Genomic DNA, 21,171 nt, shown 5'->3' on the forward strand with positions numbered 1-21,171 from the left:
CAGGCATTGTGGTGCTGGTTAAACCGTGGTAGAGCATGGGTGGAACAGGCATTATGGTTCTGTAAAACCTTGGTAGAGCATGGGTAGAACAGGCATTGTGGTGCTGTAAAACCTTGGTAGAGCATGGGTGGAACAGGCATTGTGGTGCTGTAAAACCTTGGTAGAGCATGGGTGGAGTAGGCATTGTGGTGCTGTAAAACCTTGGTAGAGCATGGGTAGAACAGGCATTGTGTTGCTGTAAAACCTTGGTAGAGCAGGCATTGTGGTTCTGTAAAACCTTGGTAGAGCATGGGTGGAACAGGCATTGTGGTGCTGGAAAACCTTGGTAGAGCATGGGTGGAACAGGCATTGTGGTGCTGGTGAATTTCCTTCTTTCGCCTAGAGACCGATTCCTATTTTCTCCGGAAGGTGATTATTCAACATTATTATACAACATTATAATCCATATGTACCCATTTAACGATTTAAATGAAGATGTAAAGATACATATAACGAGGGCATAGAGTGCCATTTGTAATGCACACAGCCTTACAGTGCAGTGTGGCTTTAGCCCTGTGTTCTCCTGAAGGAACAGTGTTTAGCCTGGACAATAGGTCCGACTGTCTCGAGAGCCCATGTGTAAATGTGATAGTAGTACTCTCCCCGTTACGATAGATGGGAATCTCCTACGCCACCGGGAGACAGCAATGGTTACTGCTCTAGCGCTCAGAGAAACACCATTAACTCTTACTGTACATTAGGAGGTTGTTGTTTACATTGACGTTGTTCATATAACATATAATATGTGACATTTTAATAAACACGTTTATCCAAAGAAAATGCATACATTTTGTTCATACAGGTGGTCCTGGAAATTAAACCCACTATCTCTGGGGTTACTAGCGCTATACTCTACCAACTGAGCTACAGAGGACCAATGCATGATGGAGGGTCAATATTAACTGTAAACAGACACAGTAAAGTATATAGGTACTGTTATGTATGATACAGTAGTATACAATGATTAATACTCTAAGTATTGATTGAGAAAGAATCCCGTTGAGGCCCCAGCTAGCACAGTAGATCTGGGCCGATTCCGGCTGAGAGTCGGGGCCGACGTCATGTGGCCCGAGTCTGGGCCTCCTTCGGTAGTATTACTTATGGCTAAGATGCGAGGATTGAGCTTGGTCCGTTTCCGGTGTGAGTTATCTGGCCCAAATGTGTTACTTGGGGCTCGGACCAATTCCGGTGTGAGTTATCTGGCCCAAATGTATTTACTTGGGGCTCGGACCGATTCCGGTGTGAGTTATCTGGCCCAAATGTATTACTTGGGGCTCGGACCGATTCTGGTTTGAGTTATCTGGCCCAAATGTATTACTCGGGGCTCGGGCCGATTGGGGCTACTCTCTGGCAGATGATTACACCAGCTGCTTAATATAATTAATATTTCATTATTTATTTTTTCCATATTTTCTCATTGTTTCTGTGATCAAAAAATACAATTAACATTTAAAGAAAATCCTTTAAGAATCCTGTGTAGTATTTTAGTATTTTGATACTTTGTGTAGGCAATTGATAAGCATTCAAAACTTTGTGGCTGGAGACTCCTGAGTGGTGCAGCAGTCTAAGACACTACATTGCTGTGGAAACTGCGTCGCTGCAGATGCTGGTTCGAGACCCGTGTCTGCCGCGAGTGGGAGACCCTATGAGACGACGCACGATTGGCCCAGAGCGTTTGGCTGGGTGGGATGTCCCAGCCGTAGCGACTCCCGTGGTGGCCCAGAGCGTTTGGCCGGGTGGGATGTCCCAGCCGTAGCGACTCCCGTGGCGGCCCAGAGCGTTTGGCTGGGTGGGATGTCCCAGCCGTAGCGACTCCCGTGGCGGCCCAGAGCGTTTGGCTGGGTGGGATGTCCCAGCCGTAGCGACTCCCGTGGTGGCCCAGAGCGTTTGGCCGGGTGGGATGTCCCAGCCGTAGCGACTCCCGTGGCGGCCCAGAGCGTTTGGCTGGGTGGGATGTCCCAGCCGTAGCGACTCCCGTGGTGGCCCAGAGCGTTTGGCCGGGTGGGATGTCCCAGCCGTAGCGACTCCCGTGGTGGCCCAGAGCGTTTGGCTGGGTGGGATGTCCCAGCCGAGCGTTTGGCCCAGAGCGTTTGGCTGGGTGGGATGTCCCAGCCGTAGCGACTCCCGTGGCGGCCCAGAGCGTTTGGCCGGGTGGGATGTCCCAGCCGTAGCGACTCCCGTGGCGGCCCAGAGCGTTTGGCCGGGTGGGATGTCCCAGCCGTAGCGACTCCCGTGGCGGCCCAGAGCGTTTGGCGGGTGGGATGTCCCAGCCGTAGCGACTCCCGTGGCGGCCCAGAGCGTTTGGCTGGGTGGGATGTCCCAGCCGTAGCGACTCCCGTGGCGGCCCAGAGCGTTTGGCTGGGTGGGATGTCCCAGCCGTAGCGACTCCCGTGGTGGCCCAGAGCGTTTGGCTGGGTGGGATGTCCCAGCCGTAGCGACTCCCGTGGCGGCCCAGAGCGTTTGGCCGGGTGGGATGTCCCAGCCGTAGCGACTCCCGTGGCGGCCCAGAGCGTTTGGCCGGGTGGGATGTCCCAGCCGTAGCGACTCCCGTGGCGGCCCAGAGCGTTTGGCCGGGTGGGATGTCCCAGCCGTAGCGACTCCCGTGGCGGCCCAGAGCGTTTGGCCGGGTGGGATGTCCCAGCCGTAGCGACTCCCGTGGCGGCCCAGAGCGTTTGGCCGGGTGGGATGTCCCAGCCGTAGCGACTCCCGTGGCGGCCCAGAGCGTTTGGCGGGTGGGATGTCCCAGCCGTAGCGACTCCCGTGGCGGCCCAGAGCGTTTGGCTGGGTGGGATGTCCCAGCCGTAGCGACTCCCGTGGCGGCCCAGAGCGTTTGGCTGGGTGGGATGTCCCAGCCGTAGCGACTCCCGTGGCGGCCCAGAGCGTTTGGCTGGGTGGGATGTCCCAGCCGTAGCGACTCCCGTGGCGGCCCAGAGCGTTTGGCCGGGTGGGATGTCCCAGCCGTAGCGACTCCCCGTGGCGGCCCAGAGCGTTTGGCCGGGTGGGATGTCCCAGCCGTAGCGACTCCCGTGGCGGCCCAGAGCGTTTGGCTGGGTGGGATGTCCCAGCCGTAGCGACTCCCGTGGCGGCCCAGAGCGTTTGGCCGGGTGGGATGTCCCAGCCGTAGCGACTCCCGTGGCGGCCCAGAGCGTTTGGCCGGGTGGGATGTCCCAGCCGTAGCGACTCCCGTGGCGGCCCAGAGCGTTTGGCCGGGTGGGATGTCCCAGCCGTAGCGACTCCCGTGGCGGCCCAGAGCGTTTGGCTGGGTGGGATGTCCCAGCCGTAGAGACTCCCGTGGTGGCCCAGAGCGTTTGGCTGGGTGGGATGTCCCAGCCGTAGCGACTCCCGTGGCGGCCCAGAGCGTTTGGCTGGGTGGGATGTCCCAGCCGTAGCGACTCCCGTGGCGGCCCAGAGCGTTTGGGTGGGGGATGTCCCAGCCGTAGCGACTCCCGTGGCGGCCCAGAGCGTTTGGCCGGGTGGGATGTCCCAGCCGTAGCGACTCCCGTGGTGGCCCAGAGCGTTTGGCTGGGTGGGATGTCCCAGCCGTAGAGACTCCCGTGGCGGCCCAGAGCGTTTGGCTGGGTGGGATGTCCCAGCCGTAGCGACTCCCGTGGCGGCCCAGAGCGTTTGGCTGGGTGGGATGTCCCAGCCGTAGCGACTCCCGTGGCGGCCCAGAGCGTTTGGCTGGGTGGGATGTCCCAGCCGTAGCGACTCCCGTGGCGGCCCAGAGCGTTTGGCCGGGTGGGATGTCCCAGCCGTAGCGACTCCCGTGGTGGCCCAGAGCGTTTGGCTGGGTGGGATGTCCCAGCCGTAGAAACTCCCGTGGCGGCCCAGAGCGTTTGGCTGGGTGGGATGTCCCAGCCGTAGAGACTCCCGTGGCGGCCCAGAGCGTTTGGCTGGGTGGGATGTCCCAGCCGTAGAGACTCCCGTGGCGGCCCAGAGCGTTTGGCTGGGTGGGATGTCCCAGCCGTAGCGACTCCCGTGGCGGCCCAGAGCGTTTGGCTGGGTGGGATGTCCCAGCCGTAGCGACTCCCGTGGCGGCCCAGAGCGTCCCGTGGCGGCCCAGAGCGTCCCGTGGCGGCCCAGAGCGTCCCGTGGCGGCCCAGATGCACCACGGTCACCAGGTGTTTCTTCAGACACAAAATGTTTTTTGGTGGATGAGTATAATTTGTATAAAATGGTAATAGTAATATTTAAAATGGTAATAGTAATATTTAAAATGTTAATAGTAATATTTAAAATGTTAATAGTAATATTTAAAATCATTAAATCGGGTAATTTTGGATTACATTTCTTTAAATTTGCCTTGGGCGATTCTGGTGAGATACCGGCAGAGTTGGCTGAATTCCGGTGGACCGAAACTGCCGACTGCCCGGGTAGCGATTCTGGGCAGACATTCATTTTGATTCAGGGCCGAGTCCGACACCCGATTCCCTGCCGATTCAATCAGGGCCAGCTCCCTGGAAGAGGGCCGCTTCTGGGCCGATTCCTCATTGCTTTCTGGGGCTAAATCTGCAACCAACCTGATACTCATCAACTTTTCCTGAAAAAAAACAGAAGCCGTACTTTTTCAAACCAAATGGACAATGCAAGGACAGAAACATGAAACGGAAGTGTCCAATAAAATTGAATGGATATTTCACCGCTCCAGATTGGCACCATTGAGGCACATCGCCCATGACAGTCAAGCTTCAACATTGCACGGAAACAGGAGAATCATGCAGATTCATCTTGAATCACCCTGTTTTATCAGGTGATGATAAATTATTCAGTTTACTCAAGCAGAAGACAAGGTCAAAGTTATCCAGGATTCTACTTTGAATGCAGCATGCTACAGTTACTGTAAATGCATGTTTATATTAAGGCAGCAGGAGTAGTATGCTATCTGATCCAAAGCCCTTGATCCTTTATTTGCTAATTGAACATGCCTCCTCTTATACATTAACAATCTTCTTCACTTATAAACAACTCAGCAAAAAAAAAGAAACGTCCCCTTTTCAGGACCCTGTCTTAATTAGGAAAAATCCAAATAACTTCACAGATCTTCATTGTGAAGGGTTTAAACACTGTTTCTAATGCTTGTTCAACGAACCACAAGCAATTAATGAACATGCACCTGTGGAACGGTCGTTAAGACACTAACAGCTTACAGACGGTAGGCAATTAAGGTCACAGTTATGAAAACTTAGGACAATAAAGAGGCCTTTCTACTGACTCTGAAAAACACCAAAAGAAAGATGCCCAGGGTTCCTGCTCATCTGTGTGAATGTGCCTTGGGCATGCTGCAAGGAGGCATGAGGACTGCAGATGTGGCCAGGGCAATAAATTGCAATGTCCCTACTGTGAGATGCCTAAGACAGCGCTACAGGGAGACAGGGCGGACAGCTGATCGTCCTCGCAGTGGCAAACCACGTGTAACAACACCTGCACAGGATCGGTACATCCGAACATCACACCTGCGGGACAGGTACAGGAAGGCAACAACAACTGCCCGAGTTGCACCAGGAACGCACAATCCCTCCATCAGTGCTCAGACTAACCGCAATAGGCTGAGAGAGGCTGGACTGAGGGCTTGTAGGCCTGTTGTAAGGCAGGTCCTCACCAGACATCACCGGCAACAACGTCGCCTATTGGCACAAACCCACCGTCACTGGACAAGACAGGACTGGCAAAAAGTGCTCTCCTGTCTCACCAGGGGGATGGTCGGATTTACGTTTTTCATTGAAAGAATGAGCGTTACACCGAGGCCTGTACTCTGGAGCGGGATCGATTTGGAGGTGGAGGGTCCATGGTCTGGGGCGGTGTGTCACAGTATCATCAGACTGAGCTTGTTGTCATTGCAGGCAATCTCAACGCTGTGTGTTACAGGGAAGACATCCTCCACCCTCATGGGGTACCCTTCCTGCAGGCTCCTCCTGACATGACCCTCCAGCATGACAATGCTACTAACCATACTGCTCGTTCTGTGCATGATTTCCTGCAAGACAGGAATGTCAGTGTTCTGCCATGGCCAGCGAAGAGCCTGGATTTCAATCCCATTGAGCACGTCTGGGACCTGTTGGATCGGAGGGTAAGGGCTAGGGACAGTCCCCCGAGAAATGTCAGGGAACTTTCAGGTGCCTTGGTAGAAGAGTGGGGTAACATCTCACAGCAATAACTGGCAAATCTGGTGCAGTCCATGAGGAGGAGATGCACTGCAGTACATTTACATTTACATTTAAATTTAGCAGACGCTCTTATCTTAATGCAGCTGGTGGCCACACCAGACACTGACTGTTACTTTTGATTTTGACCCCCCCTTTGTTCAGGGACACATTATTCCATTTCTGTTAGTCACATGTCTGTGGAATTGTTCAGTTTATGTCTCAGTTGTTGAATCTTGTTATTTTCATTCAAATATTGACACATATGAAGTTTTCTGAATATAAAGCAGTTGACAATGAGAGGACGTTTCTTTTTTTGCTGAGTTTAAATGTGTCATTATACCGCTGCATGTTTCCATTCAGCCTGTGGGATAATTTTGTTTACATTTCAGTGCAGTTCAGCACGTGTGTTGACTATACATTGTCACACGGCGCCATGGTGCTGAAATGGCTTGCTCCCGGTAGTATAGAGACTGGGTGGCGCTAGCGTGTTGCTGAAATGGTAACTTCGATCCCCGTATAGAGTTTGGGAAGCGCTGCTGTAGAGACCGGGTGGCGCTAGCGTGTTGCTGAAATGGTAACATCGAGCCCCGTATAGAGTTTGGGAAACACTGCTGTAGAGACTGGGTGGCGCTAGCGTGGTGCTGAAATGGTAACATCGAGCCCCGTATAGAGTTTGGGAAACACTGCTGTAGAGACCGGGTGGCGCTAGCGTGTTGCTGAAATGGTAACTTCGAGCCCCGTATAGAGTTTGGGAAACACTGCTGTAGAGACCGGGTGGCGCTAGCGTGTTGCTGAAATGGTAACTTCTGAGCCCCGTATAGAGTTTGGGAAACGCTGCTGTAGAGACTGGGCTGCGCTGGTGGACACGGCCACGCTGCTGAAATGCGTTGTGCTCATTGTACTTTTTTGGAAAATGGAACGGAAAACCAAACAATCATATGACTGTAACGTTACAATGTTCCCTCTAAAAGAGATGGCGAAGGGGTGGGGCACCCTTCAAACATGTATACACCCCCATATCATTTGTTCTGAATATAACGCGTTCTGCTCCCACAGTATGTTGCCTTTAAGCGATATATTTATGACTGGAAAAACAGCAGAATATATAACAACACAATATATAATAACACACAAAGTTTAGGTTGTCAGGTGGCTGCTGTAAGTACCCCCAGGTGGCTCAATTTACCACGCGCTACAGTGATGTATTCTGAATGCTGGTGAGATTGTGCGTCATTCATGTGATTAGATTGTGTTCCATGTGACTTGCCATACAGTATCCAAAACCCTTGGTGCCGAGAGAGGAGATGTGGGAAGGACACTATGCTACAGTAGCGCACTGGGTTGCTGCTGTTCAGAGAGGAGCAGTCCAGACTCCACTGTGGTACCGGATGATGCAGAGACAGATAGAGAGCGAGAGAGGTGCGCAGTAGGCTTCTCAGTTCTCATTGGAGACGTTTTGCAGTCGCTTAGGAATGTTTTCACGTTTTGCACTAAAGGAAGTTTTCTGAAACAGGAAAAACTGTTTCTAGTCCAACCTAACCCCTATGACTTGATTGGGGAGAAGTAAGTGGAGTAAACCGTGCCGCGGTGCGGTGTTGCGTTAGGGGTGACGTTCGGTGGGAAAGAGGCTGAAACGGTATCAGGGTTAGAAGAGATTTTCCGTGACAGCAAATAGAAGATCTCCATTGGGCTCGAGCTCCTCTCTCTCTTTTCTGACAAACCATCACTCACCGACCAACCGTCACCGTTTGAAGATGCCCTGCGCTTCATGAACGAACGAGTGTCCTCAGTTCCTCCATTGTATGCTGGCTATACTGTAGCCTACCTGGCGACAAGGCTGCATGTTTTGGATATTTGGATAGGATAAACAGCGTAGTCATTTTTGGATTGAAATTACCAACGGAAAATTCATCCATAAATGATGGACGAGCGATGTTAATAGTGGACAACTGAAGGGATTGATAGCCTACAACGCATTATAGGTGAGGTGGAGGATATCTGATCTAATGTGAAGACTGATTTTTAAATGAACTTTCCATCCAAACTTCAACTGTGCCCCATTCATTCCCATATTTAAATGTCAAACTAAACGCATTGTTATTCTTATTTAATTTGGAGTGATAGGCTACCTCTCATTGACAAGGTCCATCTGGTGCGGAACAAGGGAGACAACTAATTCCCGTGTGTTCTTATTGATTTATATTTTAACGCAGATATTTTTGAATTTTTTTTGTGTGGGGGGATTACACAATTTTCAAGGACTTTACCAACATGCATCTCCAAGTTGTAGGCTTATTTGATCAACTTGCCAGCTGGTCTCCGTTGTCTTGGTAGCCTTCCCTTACAGTAGAATATGTAAATTAACAGATGTGGGAATCGATCAAGCACATTTTTCCTTCTTGAAAAAAACGGTAGTCTTTTAGACCAGGGGGGTTTTCTAACGTCTTCTGGGTGAACCCCAGCCGTTCCAATTATTTGAACGATTACACAGCTAGCATACCTGATTTAACTTGTCAATTAATCATCAAGCCCTTGGAATAGGTGAATCAGGTGAGCTAGTTCGTTTGAGGGTCCCAGAGAAGAGGTTTGAAAACCTGAATATTAAGCGTAGTCCTAATTCAGAGTGCAAATGCGCAATATAGTTCATTAGGCGTCTTTCATAGTCCGAAACGTGTATGTGTCTCAGTGTTCAATAATTGTGCACCTTTTGGATGTAATACTTTTCACATTCTCCGCGCAGCTCAATAACAGCCTCTGGAATGCGCTCTCCATAAAACCCGATAGAACCCCGTTGAAGGTATTCTAGAACACCTGCTAATTGTTGTTATTTTATCCCTCTCCCGATCACCCCGCCGACCTTTGCCTGGAATAAATGCATCGTGACCATCTGCCATAAGTCATTTATCATGATGTTTCTTTATATTTCTTGTTTTCATCCATCGGCCCCTCTAACTACATGTACAGCTATGAGTGATACTGCCTTGTACCTCACTAAATCAATACCTACAAGTGCTGTAATTACTTGTTGTGTAGAGTATTTCCAGTGAGTGGTGTGTCTGCCTAGATGCTTGTGTGTGTGACTGCCTAGCTTCTTGTGTGTGTGTGAGTGACTGCCTAGCTGCTTGTGTGTGTGTGTGTGACTGCCTAGCTGCTTGTGTGTGTGACTGCCTAGCTGCTTGTGTGTGTGTGTGACTGCCTAGCTGCTTGTGTGTGTGTGTGACTGCCTAGCTGCTTGTGTGTGTGAGTGAGTGACTGCCTAGCTGCTTGTGTGTGTGTGTGTGTGTGTGTGTGTGTGTGTGTGTGAGAGTGAGTGACTGCCTAGCTGCTTGTGTGTGTGTGTGTGTGACTGCCTAGCTCCTTTTGTGTGTGTGTGACTGCCTAGCTGCTTGTGTGTGTGACTGCCTAGCTGCTTGTGTGTGTGACTGCCTAGCTGCTTGTGAGTGTGTGTGTGAGTGACTGCCAAGCTTCTTGTCTGTGGGTGTGTGTGTGTGTGTGTGTGTGTGGGGGTGAATGGGTGTGTGAGTGTGTGGGTGAATGGGTGTGTGAGTGTGTGTGTGAGTGACTGCCTAGATTCTTGTGTGTGTGTGTGTGTGAGTGAATGGGTGTGTTAGTATGTGTGTGAGTGACTGCCTAGCTTCTTGTGTGTGTGTGTGTGTGTGTGTGTGTGTGTGGTGGGTGTGTGAGTGTGGGTGTGTGAGTGTGAGTGTGAGTATGGGCAGGTGCCTCTCACCAGGTCTCCCATCCTTTATCCTTTATCAATCTGCTTGATAATAATGAAACACTGTCCTCTCTGAAGTCTAGGGTCCCTCCCAGCCTTTCCAGGTGTTGTGTGGTGGTCTAGAATGTAGGGATGATCCCTGTGGGGCGACTGAAGGCTCAGCCACAGCTGTGGCAGATAGAGAGAGATGCCTCTCCATGGCTGTGGATGCTCCCTGGCCCTGGTTCTGCTGCTGCTGCTGCCTCGGGGCTCTGCCGGCTGGGTGCCAATACAGCCCCTGTTGCCGCGCCACACCATCACCACCCGTTCCTGCTCTCCCATCACCACCCTCCTCCGTTGCTCCAAGCCGTCTCCAGCTGGCAGCTGTCCTGTGATCCCTTCCTGCCTCTGGCCAGGATACCGACACACACAGCAGCTAACCCTGGCATCAGTCAGTTTCCCCTGCAGAACGTGCAGGTAGGTTGCTATCAGATAAAACTGGACATTTTCAGAATGATGGTTATTATGAATGATAAATAGTGTTTGCTATAAACCTGAGCAACATTCATGTCCACACTGATAGGGGATTACACTCACAGAGAGAGAGACACTCACCTGCACTCACAGAGAGACAGACACTCACCTGCACTCGTAGACATAGGCAGGGACACATGTCCGCACTGATAGGGGAATGCACTCACAGAGAGACAGACACTCACCTGCCCTCGTAGACATAGGCAGGGACACATGTCCGCACTGATAGGGGAATGCACTCACAGAGAGACAGACACTCACCTGCACTCGTAGACATAGGCAGGGACACATGTCCGCACTGATAGGGGAATGCACTCACAGAGAGACAGACACTCACCTGCCCTCGTAGACATAGGCAGGGACACATGTCCGCACTGATAGGGGATTACACTCACAGAGAGACAGACACTCACCTGCACTCGTAGACATAGGCAGGGACACATGTCCACACTGATAGGGGATTACACTCACGGAGAGACAGACACTCACCTGCACTCGTAGACATAGGCAGGGACACATGTCCACACTGATAGGGGATTACACTCACAGAGAGACAGACACTCACCTGCACTCGTAGACATAGGCAGGGACACATGTCCACATTGATAGGGGATTACACTCACGGAGAGACAGACACTCACCTGCACTCGTAGACATAGGCAGGCACACATGTCCACACGCACAGACACACACGTGCCCTGGGTTGGTCTAGTTAGTCTGATGAAAACTGGTCCGTACAGAACCACGTCCGTGTTGTTACTATCTGCATACAGATTTCAGAGTGATTGCATTACCACTTCAGCTGGGGAGTTTTGCTATGTTGCTGACGAATGAAATAGTTGTTTGGACATTATCAACTCCATGCCCTAGTGGTTATGTATAATAGAAATGAGCCATTTAGCACACGCTGTTATTCAAAGCCACTTCCTGTCATGTGCGCAGACATTATTTTTTTTTTTATAATGCATGGGTGGTGCCAGGAATCAAACACCACAATCCTGACATTGCAAACACCACACTCTACCAACTGGGTGGTCCCAGGAATCAAACACCACACTCTACCAACTGGGTGGTCCCAGGAATCAAACACCACACTCTACCAACTGGGTGGTCCCAGGAATCAAACACCACACTCTACCAACTGGGTGGTCCCAGGAATCAAACACCACACTCTACCAACTGGGTGGTCCCAGGAATCAAACACCACACTCTACCAACTGGGTGGTCCCAGGAATCAAACACCACACTCTACCAACTGGGTGGTCCCAGGAACTCTACCAACTGGGTGGTCCCAGGAATCAAACACACTCTACCAACTGGGTGGTCCCAGGAATCAAACACCACACTCTACCAACTGGGTGGTCCCAGGAATCAAACACCACACTCTACCAACTGGGTGGTCCCAGGAATCAAACACCACACTCTACCAACTGGGTGGTCCCAGGAATCAAACAACACTCTACCAACTCTACCAACTGGGTGGTCCCAGGAATCAAACACCACACTCTACCAACTGGGTGGTCCCAGGAATCAAACACCACACTCTACCAACTGGGTGGTCCCAGGAATCAAACACCACACTCTACCAACTGGGTGGTCCCAGGAATCAAACACCACACTCTACCAACTGGGTGGTCCCAGGAATCAAACACCACACTCTACCAACTGGGTGGTCCCAGGAATCAAACACCACACTCTACCAACTGGGTGGTCCCAGGAATCAAACACCACACTCTACCAACTGGGTGGTCCCAGGAATCAAAAACACTCTACCACTCAAACACCACACTACCAACTGGGTGGTCCCAGGAATCAAACACCACACTCTACCAACTGGGTGGTCCCAGGAATCACAACACTCACACTCTACCAACTGGGTGGTCCCAGGAATCAAACACCACACTCTACCAACTGGGTGGTCCCAGGAATCAAACACCACACTCTACCAACTGGGTGGTCCCAGGAATCAAACACCACACTCTACCAACTGAGCTACAGATGGATGTTGTTCCTTCCTAATGGAAACTGAACAATGTAGCACAATGTCAAGATTATTTCCATATGTACAGTGGGGCAAAAAAGTATTTAGTCAGCCACGAATTGTGCAAGTTCTCCCACTTTAAAAAAAGATGAGAGAGGCCTGTAAAAAAAAATCAGAAAAAATCCAGAAAATCACATTGTAGGATTTTTTATGAATTTATTTGCAAATTATGGTGTAAATAAGTATTTCCATATGCATGCCCTGAGTGGCCTGTAGTGTAGTGTGACTGCAGTGGGTCTCTGATTGCAACAGCGGTGCTTTAGTGTCTTCTTTACATCCTGAGGATCAGAGCACATTCTTCCGCCTGGTCCTCTGATGCTGGTCACACAGACAAACACAGCGTGTCATTTAATCTGAGGAGAGCAGAGAGCGAACTTGATCAAGACAGGTCAGGCATATTGGCACTGATGTCGACCTGGACTCTTTTCACACCGTTAACCACCATTCATAGGGATGATACTTTAGAAGGCGCTTACTATTAGTTGGTAGGATGGCACGGTGGATGATGAGCTGTAGTTGGTAGGATGGCACGGTGGATGATGAGCTGTAGTTGGTAGGATGGCACGGTGGATGATGAGCTGTAGTTGAAGGATACTTTAGAAGGCACTTACTATTAGTTGGTAGGATGGCACGGTGGATGATGAGCTGTAGTTGGTAGGATGGCACGGTGGATGATGAGCTGTAGTTGGTAGGATGGCACGGTGGATGATGAGCTGTAGTTGGTAGGATGGTATGGTGGATGATGAGCTGTAGTTGGTAGGATGGTATGGTGGATGATGAGCTGTAGTTGGTAGGATGGTATGGTGGATGATGAGCTGTAGTTGGTAGGATGGTATGGTGGATGATGAGCTGTAGTTGGTAGGATGGTATGGTGGATGATGAGCTGTAGTTGGAGGATACTGTAGAAGGCACTTACTATTAGTTGGTAGGATGGCACGGTGGATGATGAGCTGTAGTTGGTAGGATGGTATGGTGGATGATGAGCTGTAGTTGGTAGGATGGTATGGTGGATGATGAACTGTAGTTGGTAGGATGGTATGGTGGATGATGAACTGTAGTTGGTAGGATGGTATGGTGGATGATGAACTGTAGTTGGTAGGATGGTATGGTGGATGATGAACTGTAGTTGGTAGGATGGCACGGTGGATGATGAGCTGTAGTTGGTAGGATGGCACGGTGGATGATGAGCTGTAGTTGGTATGGTGGATGATGAGCTGTAGTTGGTAGGATGGGATGATGAGCTGTAGTTGGTAGGATGGTATGGTGGATGATGAACTGTAGTTGGTAGGATGGTATGGTGGATGATGAACTGTAGTTAGTAGGATGGTATGGTGGATGATGAACTGTAGTTGGTAGGATGGCACGGTGGATGATGAGCTGTAGTTGGTAGGATGGCACGGTGGATGATGAGCTGTAGTTGGTAGGATGGTATGGTGGATGATGAGCTGTAGTTGGAGGATACTGTAGAAGGCACTTACTACTAGTGGCATGGAGGAGAAGAAGAGGAGAGGAAAAGAGAATGAACACAGCAACAGACACAGCAGGTGTTTGATGTGATATGTTTGCAATGTAAAGCTTTTTCAGAAGAAGCTTGTGATAGATTTTTAATGTGGCGGTTGGTGGGATGAGTCAGTGTGTCTCAAAGAGAGAGAGAGACCAATGTCTTCTGTCTGTCCGGGAACCATGGATAGAGGGCTAAGACTGAGTAGATTGGTGGAGACTAGATCCATAACTCTATGCTCGGAAAATGACGCTTTTATTACGCTCCTCCATGGTGAAGGATTCTGAGGAGCCCCAGAATGAAGTTGTGCATTATTGTTATAAACATTTGGAAGGGTTGTCAGTGGCAGACAGTAGGCTGTTTTCTGTTCTGTTCTCAAGCCCTTACCTAGTTATATATGACTCTAATTCATCCACTGTGCCATCCTACCAACTATAGTTCATCATCCACTGTGCCATCCTACCAACTATAGTTCATCATCCACCGTGCCATCCTACCAACTATAGTTCATTGTCCACGTTGCCATCCTACCAACTATAGTTCATTGTCCACCGTGCCATCCTACCAACTACAGCTCATCATCCACCATGCCATCCTACCAACTATAGTTCATCATCCACCGTGCCATCCTACCAACTATAGTTCATTGTCCACGTTGCCATCCTACCAACTATAGTTCATCATCCACTGTGCCATCCTACCAACTATAGTTCATCATCCACGTTGCCATCCTACCAACTATAGTTCATCATCCACCGTGCCATCCTACCAACTACAGCTCATTGTCCACCGTACCATCCTACCAACTATAGTTCATCATCCACCATACCATCCTACCAACTACAGTTCATCATCCACATTGCCATCCTACCAACTACAGCTCATTGTCCACCGTACCATCCTACCAACTACAGCTCATCATCCACCATACCATCCTACCAACTACAGCTCATTGTCCACTGTGCCATCCTACCAACTACAGCTCATCATCCACCGTGCCATCCTACCAACTATAGCTCATCATCCACCGTGCCATCATACCAACTATAGCTCATCATCCACCGTGCCATCCTACCAACTATAGCTCATCATCCACCGTGCCATCCTACCAACTACAATTCATCATCCACCATACCATCCTACCAACTACAGCTCATCATCCACCATGCCATCCTACCAACTACAATTCATCATCCACCATACCATCCTACCAACTACAGCTCATCATCCAACATGCCATCCTACCAACTACAATTCATCATCCACCATACCATCCTACCAACTACAGCTCATCATCCACCGTGCCATCCTACCAACTACAGCTCATCATCCACCGTGCCATCCTACCAACTACAATTCATCATCCACCATACCATCCTACCAACTACAGTTCATCATCCACCATTACCATCCTACCAACTACAGCTCATCATCCACCGTGCCATCCTACCAACTACAGCTCATCATCCACCGTGCCATCCTACCAACTACAGTTCATCATCCACCGTGCCATCCTACCAACTACAGCTCATCATCCACCATACCATCCTACCAACTACAGTTCATCATCCACCATTACCATCCTACCAACTACAGTTCATCATCCACCGTGCCATCCTACCAACTACAGCTCATCATCCACCATGCCATCCTACCAACTACAGCTCATCATCCACCGTGCCATCCTACCAACTACAGTTCATCATCCACCGTGCCATCCTACCAACTATAGTTCATCATCCACCGTGCCATCCTACCAACTACTGTTCATCAACCACCGTGCCATCCTACCAACTACTGTTCATCATCCACCGTGCCATCCTACCAACTACATTTCATCATCCACCGTGCCATCCTACCAACTACAGCTCATCATCCATGTTGCCATCCTACCAACTACAGCTCATCATCCATGTTGCCATCCTACCAACTACAGCTCATCATCCACCATACCATCCTACCAACTATAGTTCATCATCCACATTGCCATCCTACCAACTACAGCTCATTGTCCTCCATACCATCCTACCAACTATAGTTCATCATCCACCATGCCATCCTACCAACTATAGTTCATCATCCACCATACCATCCTACCAACTATAGCTCATCATCCATGTTGCCATCCTACCAACTACAGTTAATTGTCCTCCATACCATCCTACCAACTACCGTTCATCATCCATGACATGGAACAGTGAAGTTTTTATGGGTTAGAGAGTTTTCAGTTTTGTATAGTGAAGGATTTTAAAAAATCCAGGAGTTTATCTTCTTTAATGAGATAGTGCTTGTTAGCATCTTGTTAGTTTATCGTCTTTAATGAGGTAGTGCTTGTTAGCATCTTGTTAGTTTATCTTCTTTAATGAGGTAATGCTTGTTAGCATCTTGTTAGTTTATCTTCTTTAATGAGGTAGTGCTTGTTAGCATCTTGTCCGCATCTTGTTAGTTTATCTTCTTTAATGGGGTAGTGCTTGTTAGCATCTTGTTAGTTTATCTTCTTTAATGAGGTAGTGCTTGTTAGCATCTTGTTAGTTTATCTTCTTTAATGAAGTAGTGCTTGTTAGCATCTTGTTAGTTTATCTTCTTTAATGAGGTAGTGCTTGTTCGCATCTTGTTAGATAATCTTCTTTAAGGGGGTAGTGCTTGTTAGCATCTTGTTAGTTTATCTTCTTTAATGAATTAGTGCTTGTTAGCATCTTGTTAGTTTATCTTCTTTAATGAGGTAGTGCTTGTTCGCATCTTGTTAGATAATCTTCTTTAAGGAGGTAGTGCTTGTTAGCATCTTGTTAGTTTATCTTCTTTAGGTAGCGCTTGTTCGCATCTTGTTAGTTTATCTTCTTTAGGTAGCACTTGTTCGCATCTTGTTAGATAATCTTCTTTAAGGAGGTAGTGCTTGTTAGCATCTTGTTAGTTTATCTTCTTTAATGAATTAGTGCTTGTTAGCATCTTGTCAAGACACCAACGTCCTCTGCCACAAGCAATTCAAGCTACTTCCAGAAATAAAGTTTGAATCATCCAATGAGATCTCTAAACCTGAATGATGTGTATTTCCTGTCCTCTGATATGTTTCATTTCCTCTCAGTGGGACCTGCCATCTCCACACCACGTGCTGGGATTTCAGCCTTCTGCCAACCTGGAGCTGGTCCCTGTGTTTCCCCATCTGCACCGCTCAGTGCTGCCTCCTCACTGTGGCAAAGGATGGGTGGAGAAACGAGTCCCCGACTACAAGGTAGACAAACCACTGCAACCTGGCCTGAGTCACACATGGCACCCTACTCCCTATATAGAGTCCTATGGGCCCTGGTCACAAGTAATGCATAGGGTGTCATTTGATCTGCATACAGGGTCTCAGACTTCAGATGTATCTGTCACAGATAGACTCACTGTAATCCCTGCTGTATCTGTCACAGACAGACTCACTGTAATCCCTGCTGTATCTGTCACAGATAGACTCACTGTAATCCCTGCTGTATCTGTCACAGATAGACTCACTGTAATCCCTGCTGTATCTATCACAGACAGACTCACTGTAATCCCTGCTGTATCTATCACAGACAGACTCACTGTAATCCCTGCTGTATCTGTCACAGACAGACTCACTGTTATCCCTGCTGTATCTGTCACAGATAGACTCACTGTAATCCCTGCTGTATCTGTCACAGACAGACTCACTGTAATCCCTGCTGTATCTGTCACAGACAGACTCACTGTAATCCCTGTAATGTTCGAGGACAGTTCACACTGTAATGATTACAGACAATTATCACTGAACAGTTCACAATGTAATCAATGCAATGGTTAAAGGCAATTATCACTGTAATGTTCGAGGACAGTTCACACTGTAATGATTACAGACAGTTATCACTGAACAGTTCACAATGTAATCAATGCAATGGTTAAGGACAGTTATCACTGTAATGTTCAAGACAGTTATCACTGTTCAATGACAGTTCAAACTGTGATCTCAGTAAAGGTTAAGGACAGTTATCACTGTTCAAGGACAGTTCAAACTGTAATCTCAGTAAAGGTTAAGGACAGTTATCACTGTTCAAGGACAGTTCAAACCGTGATCTCAGTAAAGGTTAAGGACAGTTATCACTGTTCAAGGACAGTTCAAACTGTGATCTCAGTAAAGGTTAAGGACAGTTATCACTGTTCAAGGACAGTTCAAACTGTAATCTCTGTTATGGTTAAGTTGACTCTGTAAGCACTATATTTTATTTAACCTTTATCTAGGCAAGTCAGCTAAGAACACATTCTTATTAACAATGACAGCATATGAACAGTGGGTTAACTGCCTTGTTCAGGGGCAGAACAACAGATGGCTTGGCAGCTCGGGGATTTGATTTAGCAACCTTTCGGTTACTGGCCCAACGCTCTAACCACTAGGCTACCAGCCACCCCGTAATGGTCAAGGACAGGTCCATTTGAAGAGGGTCTCTGTATAAGGCCCTTGTTTTCTTTCCATGATTGTGGAATTGCCTGTCGTCTCTGTGTTTCAAGATTTACAACAGCTGTCCTGAACAACATCGTGACTCTCTGTGTCTCTAGGTTTTCCCAGACAGTCTTCCTTAACTCTGTGTGTCTACCTCAGCAAATCTGTTTAGAGGGTATAAACAGACAACAACTTGTCTCTCTGTTTATGGGTTTACCTGATCAACAACTTGTCTCTCTGTTTATAGGTTTACCTGATCAACAACTTGTCTCTCTGTCTCTAGGTTTACCTGATCAACAACTTGTCTCTCTGTTTATAGGTTTACCTGATCAACAACTTGTCTCTCTGTCTCTAGGTTTACCTAATCAACAACTTGTCTCTCTGTCTCTAGGTTTACCTGATCAACAACTTGTCTCTCTGTTTATGGGTTTACCTGATCAACAACTTGTCTCTCTGATTCTAGGTTTACCTGATTAACAACTTGTCTCTCTGATTCTAGGTTTACCTAATCAACAACTTGTCTCTCTGATTCTAGGTTTACCTGATCAACAACTTGTCTCTCTGTTTATAGGTTTACCTGATCAACAACTTGTCTCTCTGATTCTAGGTTTACCTTCATCAACAACTTGTCTCTCTGTTTATAGGTTTACCTGATCAACAACTTGTCTCTCTGTCTCTAGGTTTACCTGATCAACAACTTGTCTCTCTGTCTCTAGGTTTACCTGATAAACAACTTGTCTCTCTGTTTCTAGGTTTACCCGATCAACAACTTGTCTCTGTGTTTGTAGGTGTATCTGAACAAGAACTTGCCTCTGTCTTTGTTTTGCTGTGTGTACCTGACGCTCCTGCCTCCCTTGTGTCTCTAGGCATACTTGAACAACACTCTAGCTCTGGAGAACACCTGGCTTACTCCGGAGAAAATAGGAATTTTCCAGCGGCACGAAAAACCATTGCTGATGACAAATCAAATGGCAATGAGCATATCTAGGCCAGCTACTGCCTCCAGGAGTCTCAACTCTCTCCTCATGTCACCCAGACCTGCTGCCTCCAGGAGTCTCAACTCTCTCCTCATGTCACCCAGACCTGCTGCCTCCAGGAGTCTCAACTCTCTCCTCATGTCACCCAGACCTGCTGCCTCCAGGAGTCTCAACTCTCTCCTCCTGTCACCCAGACGTATATCAGGTTAGTGGAGGGTTGTATTACCTAGCTTCCTGCTCCGTACTTTACAAGCCTGTCTGCTGCCTCCTCTCAGCCACAGCCCCATCTATCAGCTGTTCTCCTCATAATGGTTATCATCTTTAATAACTTTTCTGATCCCAAAGTTTAATCCCCTCTTTTTAAACAGACTGGAGAGATAGCAGCAGTACTCCCACCGTGTCCCAAAATGGCACCCTATTCCCTATATAGTGCACTACTTTTGACCAGGGCCCTATGGCAATACATATAGGGAATAGGGTGGAAATTTGGGATGCGTCCACTGTCAATCTGCATTTTACGCTACTTGTTAAAACTTTAGGAGGAGCCGTACCATCTGTGAGTGTGTAGGAGGGAGTTGGGTTGGGAAGAGGCATGTGTGAACAGGAACCTCATTAAACACAATTGGTTTCAGATACGTTGGTTTCAGATACATTGGTTTCAGGGCTGCTGATGTGGAACCGTTTACCAGTCAGTGGGTAGCAGCGTTCTCCTGCGTCTCTGACGGAAGACTCCAGAGGGGTTTATTCCACAGATAGTATGGTGACACTGACATATAGGTTGACTATCAAATGGCACCCTGTTCCCTATATAGTGCACTTCTTCTGGATACTCAGAGCATGTATTAGGTAGGCATGGAGACTCTATTCCCTATTAACTAAATGACCTTGGTCAAAAGTAGTGCACTTATATAGGAAACAGAGAGCCACTTGGGACTCAGACTGGGTCTCTGCTCTGCGACAAGGGCACTTGGTGACCTGACGAAAACAAGCTGAAAAAAGGTGGGAACGTCGGAGAACAAACCATGACTGAGGAATGACTGAGATGTTTCTTGTTGTTGTTTGTCTGAATCAGGAGTTTAAAGGAGAACACTAACCTCACACTGAGCTGAACCAGGCTGTGTTGCACCTGGGAAATGTGGATACTTCCCAAATGGCACCCTGCTGCTTTTTAATGCACTCCTTATGACCAGGGTCCTTACGACTATAGTGCACTATATAGGGAATAGTGTTCGATTTGGGACGAAGCCTTAGTGCTGGACGTCATAGTGTCCAGGTTTAGTACTGTGTGAGGAAAGTCATGTATGACAAGGTAAAAATCTGTTGTTCCGCGCCTGAGCAAGGCCGTTAACCCACTGTTCCCCTGAGCAAGGTAGTTAACCCACTGTTCCCCTGAGCAAGGCCGTTAACCCACTGTTCCCCTGAGCAAGGCCGTTAACCCACTGTTCCCCTGAGCAAGGTAGTTAACCCACTGTTCCCCTGAGCAAGGCCGTTAACCCACTGTTCCCCTGAGCAAGGCAGTTAACCCACTGTTCCCCTGAGCAAGGCCGTTAACCCACTGTTCCCCTGAGCAAGGCCGTTAACCCACTGTTCCCCTGAGCAAGGTAGTTAACCCACTGTTCCCCTGAGCAAGGTAGTTAACCCACTGTTCCCCTGAGCAAGGCCGTTAACCCACTGTTCCCCTGAGCAAGGTAGTTAACCCACTGTTCCCCTGAGCAAGGCAGTTAACCCACTGTTCCCCTGAGCAAGGCAGTTAACCCACTGTTCCCCTGAGCAAGGCAGTTAACCCACTGTTCCCCTGAGCAAG

General features: G+C 48.6%; 2 protein-coding genes across 2 annotated transcripts in view; one reads left to right on the top strand and one right to left on the bottom strand.

The window, feature by feature from the left end:
* Positions 1-1,682: 1,682 nt before the first annotated feature.
* On the bottom strand, positions 1,683-5,989 carry LOC135573612 (collagen alpha-2(I) chain-like). Its single transcript, XM_065022875.1, has 3 exons — positions 5,903-5,989; positions 4,406-4,579; positions 1,683-4,166 (listed from the first exon to the last, which is right to left on the bottom strand). The coding sequence occupies exons 1-3, from the start codon at positions 5,987-5,989 to the stop codon at positions 1,683-1,685; spliced, it is 2,745 nt and encodes a 914-aa protein (XP_064878947.1).
* A 3,996-nt stretch (positions 5,990-9,985) lies between these two features.
* Positions 9,986-21,171, top strand: part of LOC135573613 (transcription elongation regulator 1-like protein) — a 112,679-nt gene continuing 101,493 nt past the window's right edge. Inside the window, exons 1-3 of the mRNA XM_065022876.1 lie at positions 9,986-10,356; positions 17,038-17,184; positions 19,257-19,572. Coding sequence (XP_064878948.1) covers positions 10,033-10,356; positions 17,038-17,184; positions 19,257-19,572 — 787 coding nt within the window. The 5' untranslated portion in view covers positions 9,986-10,032. The remainder of the gene's footprint in view (positions 10,357-17,037; positions 17,185-19,256; positions 19,573-21,171) is intronic.

This window comes from Oncorhynchus nerka, linkage group LG10 (assembly GCF_034236695.1).
Source record: "Oncorhynchus nerka isolate Pitt River linkage group LG10, Oner_Uvic_2.0, whole genome shotgun sequence".
Classification (NCBI taxonomy): Eukaryota; Metazoa; Chordata; class Actinopteri; order Salmoniformes; family Salmonidae; genus Oncorhynchus; species Oncorhynchus nerka.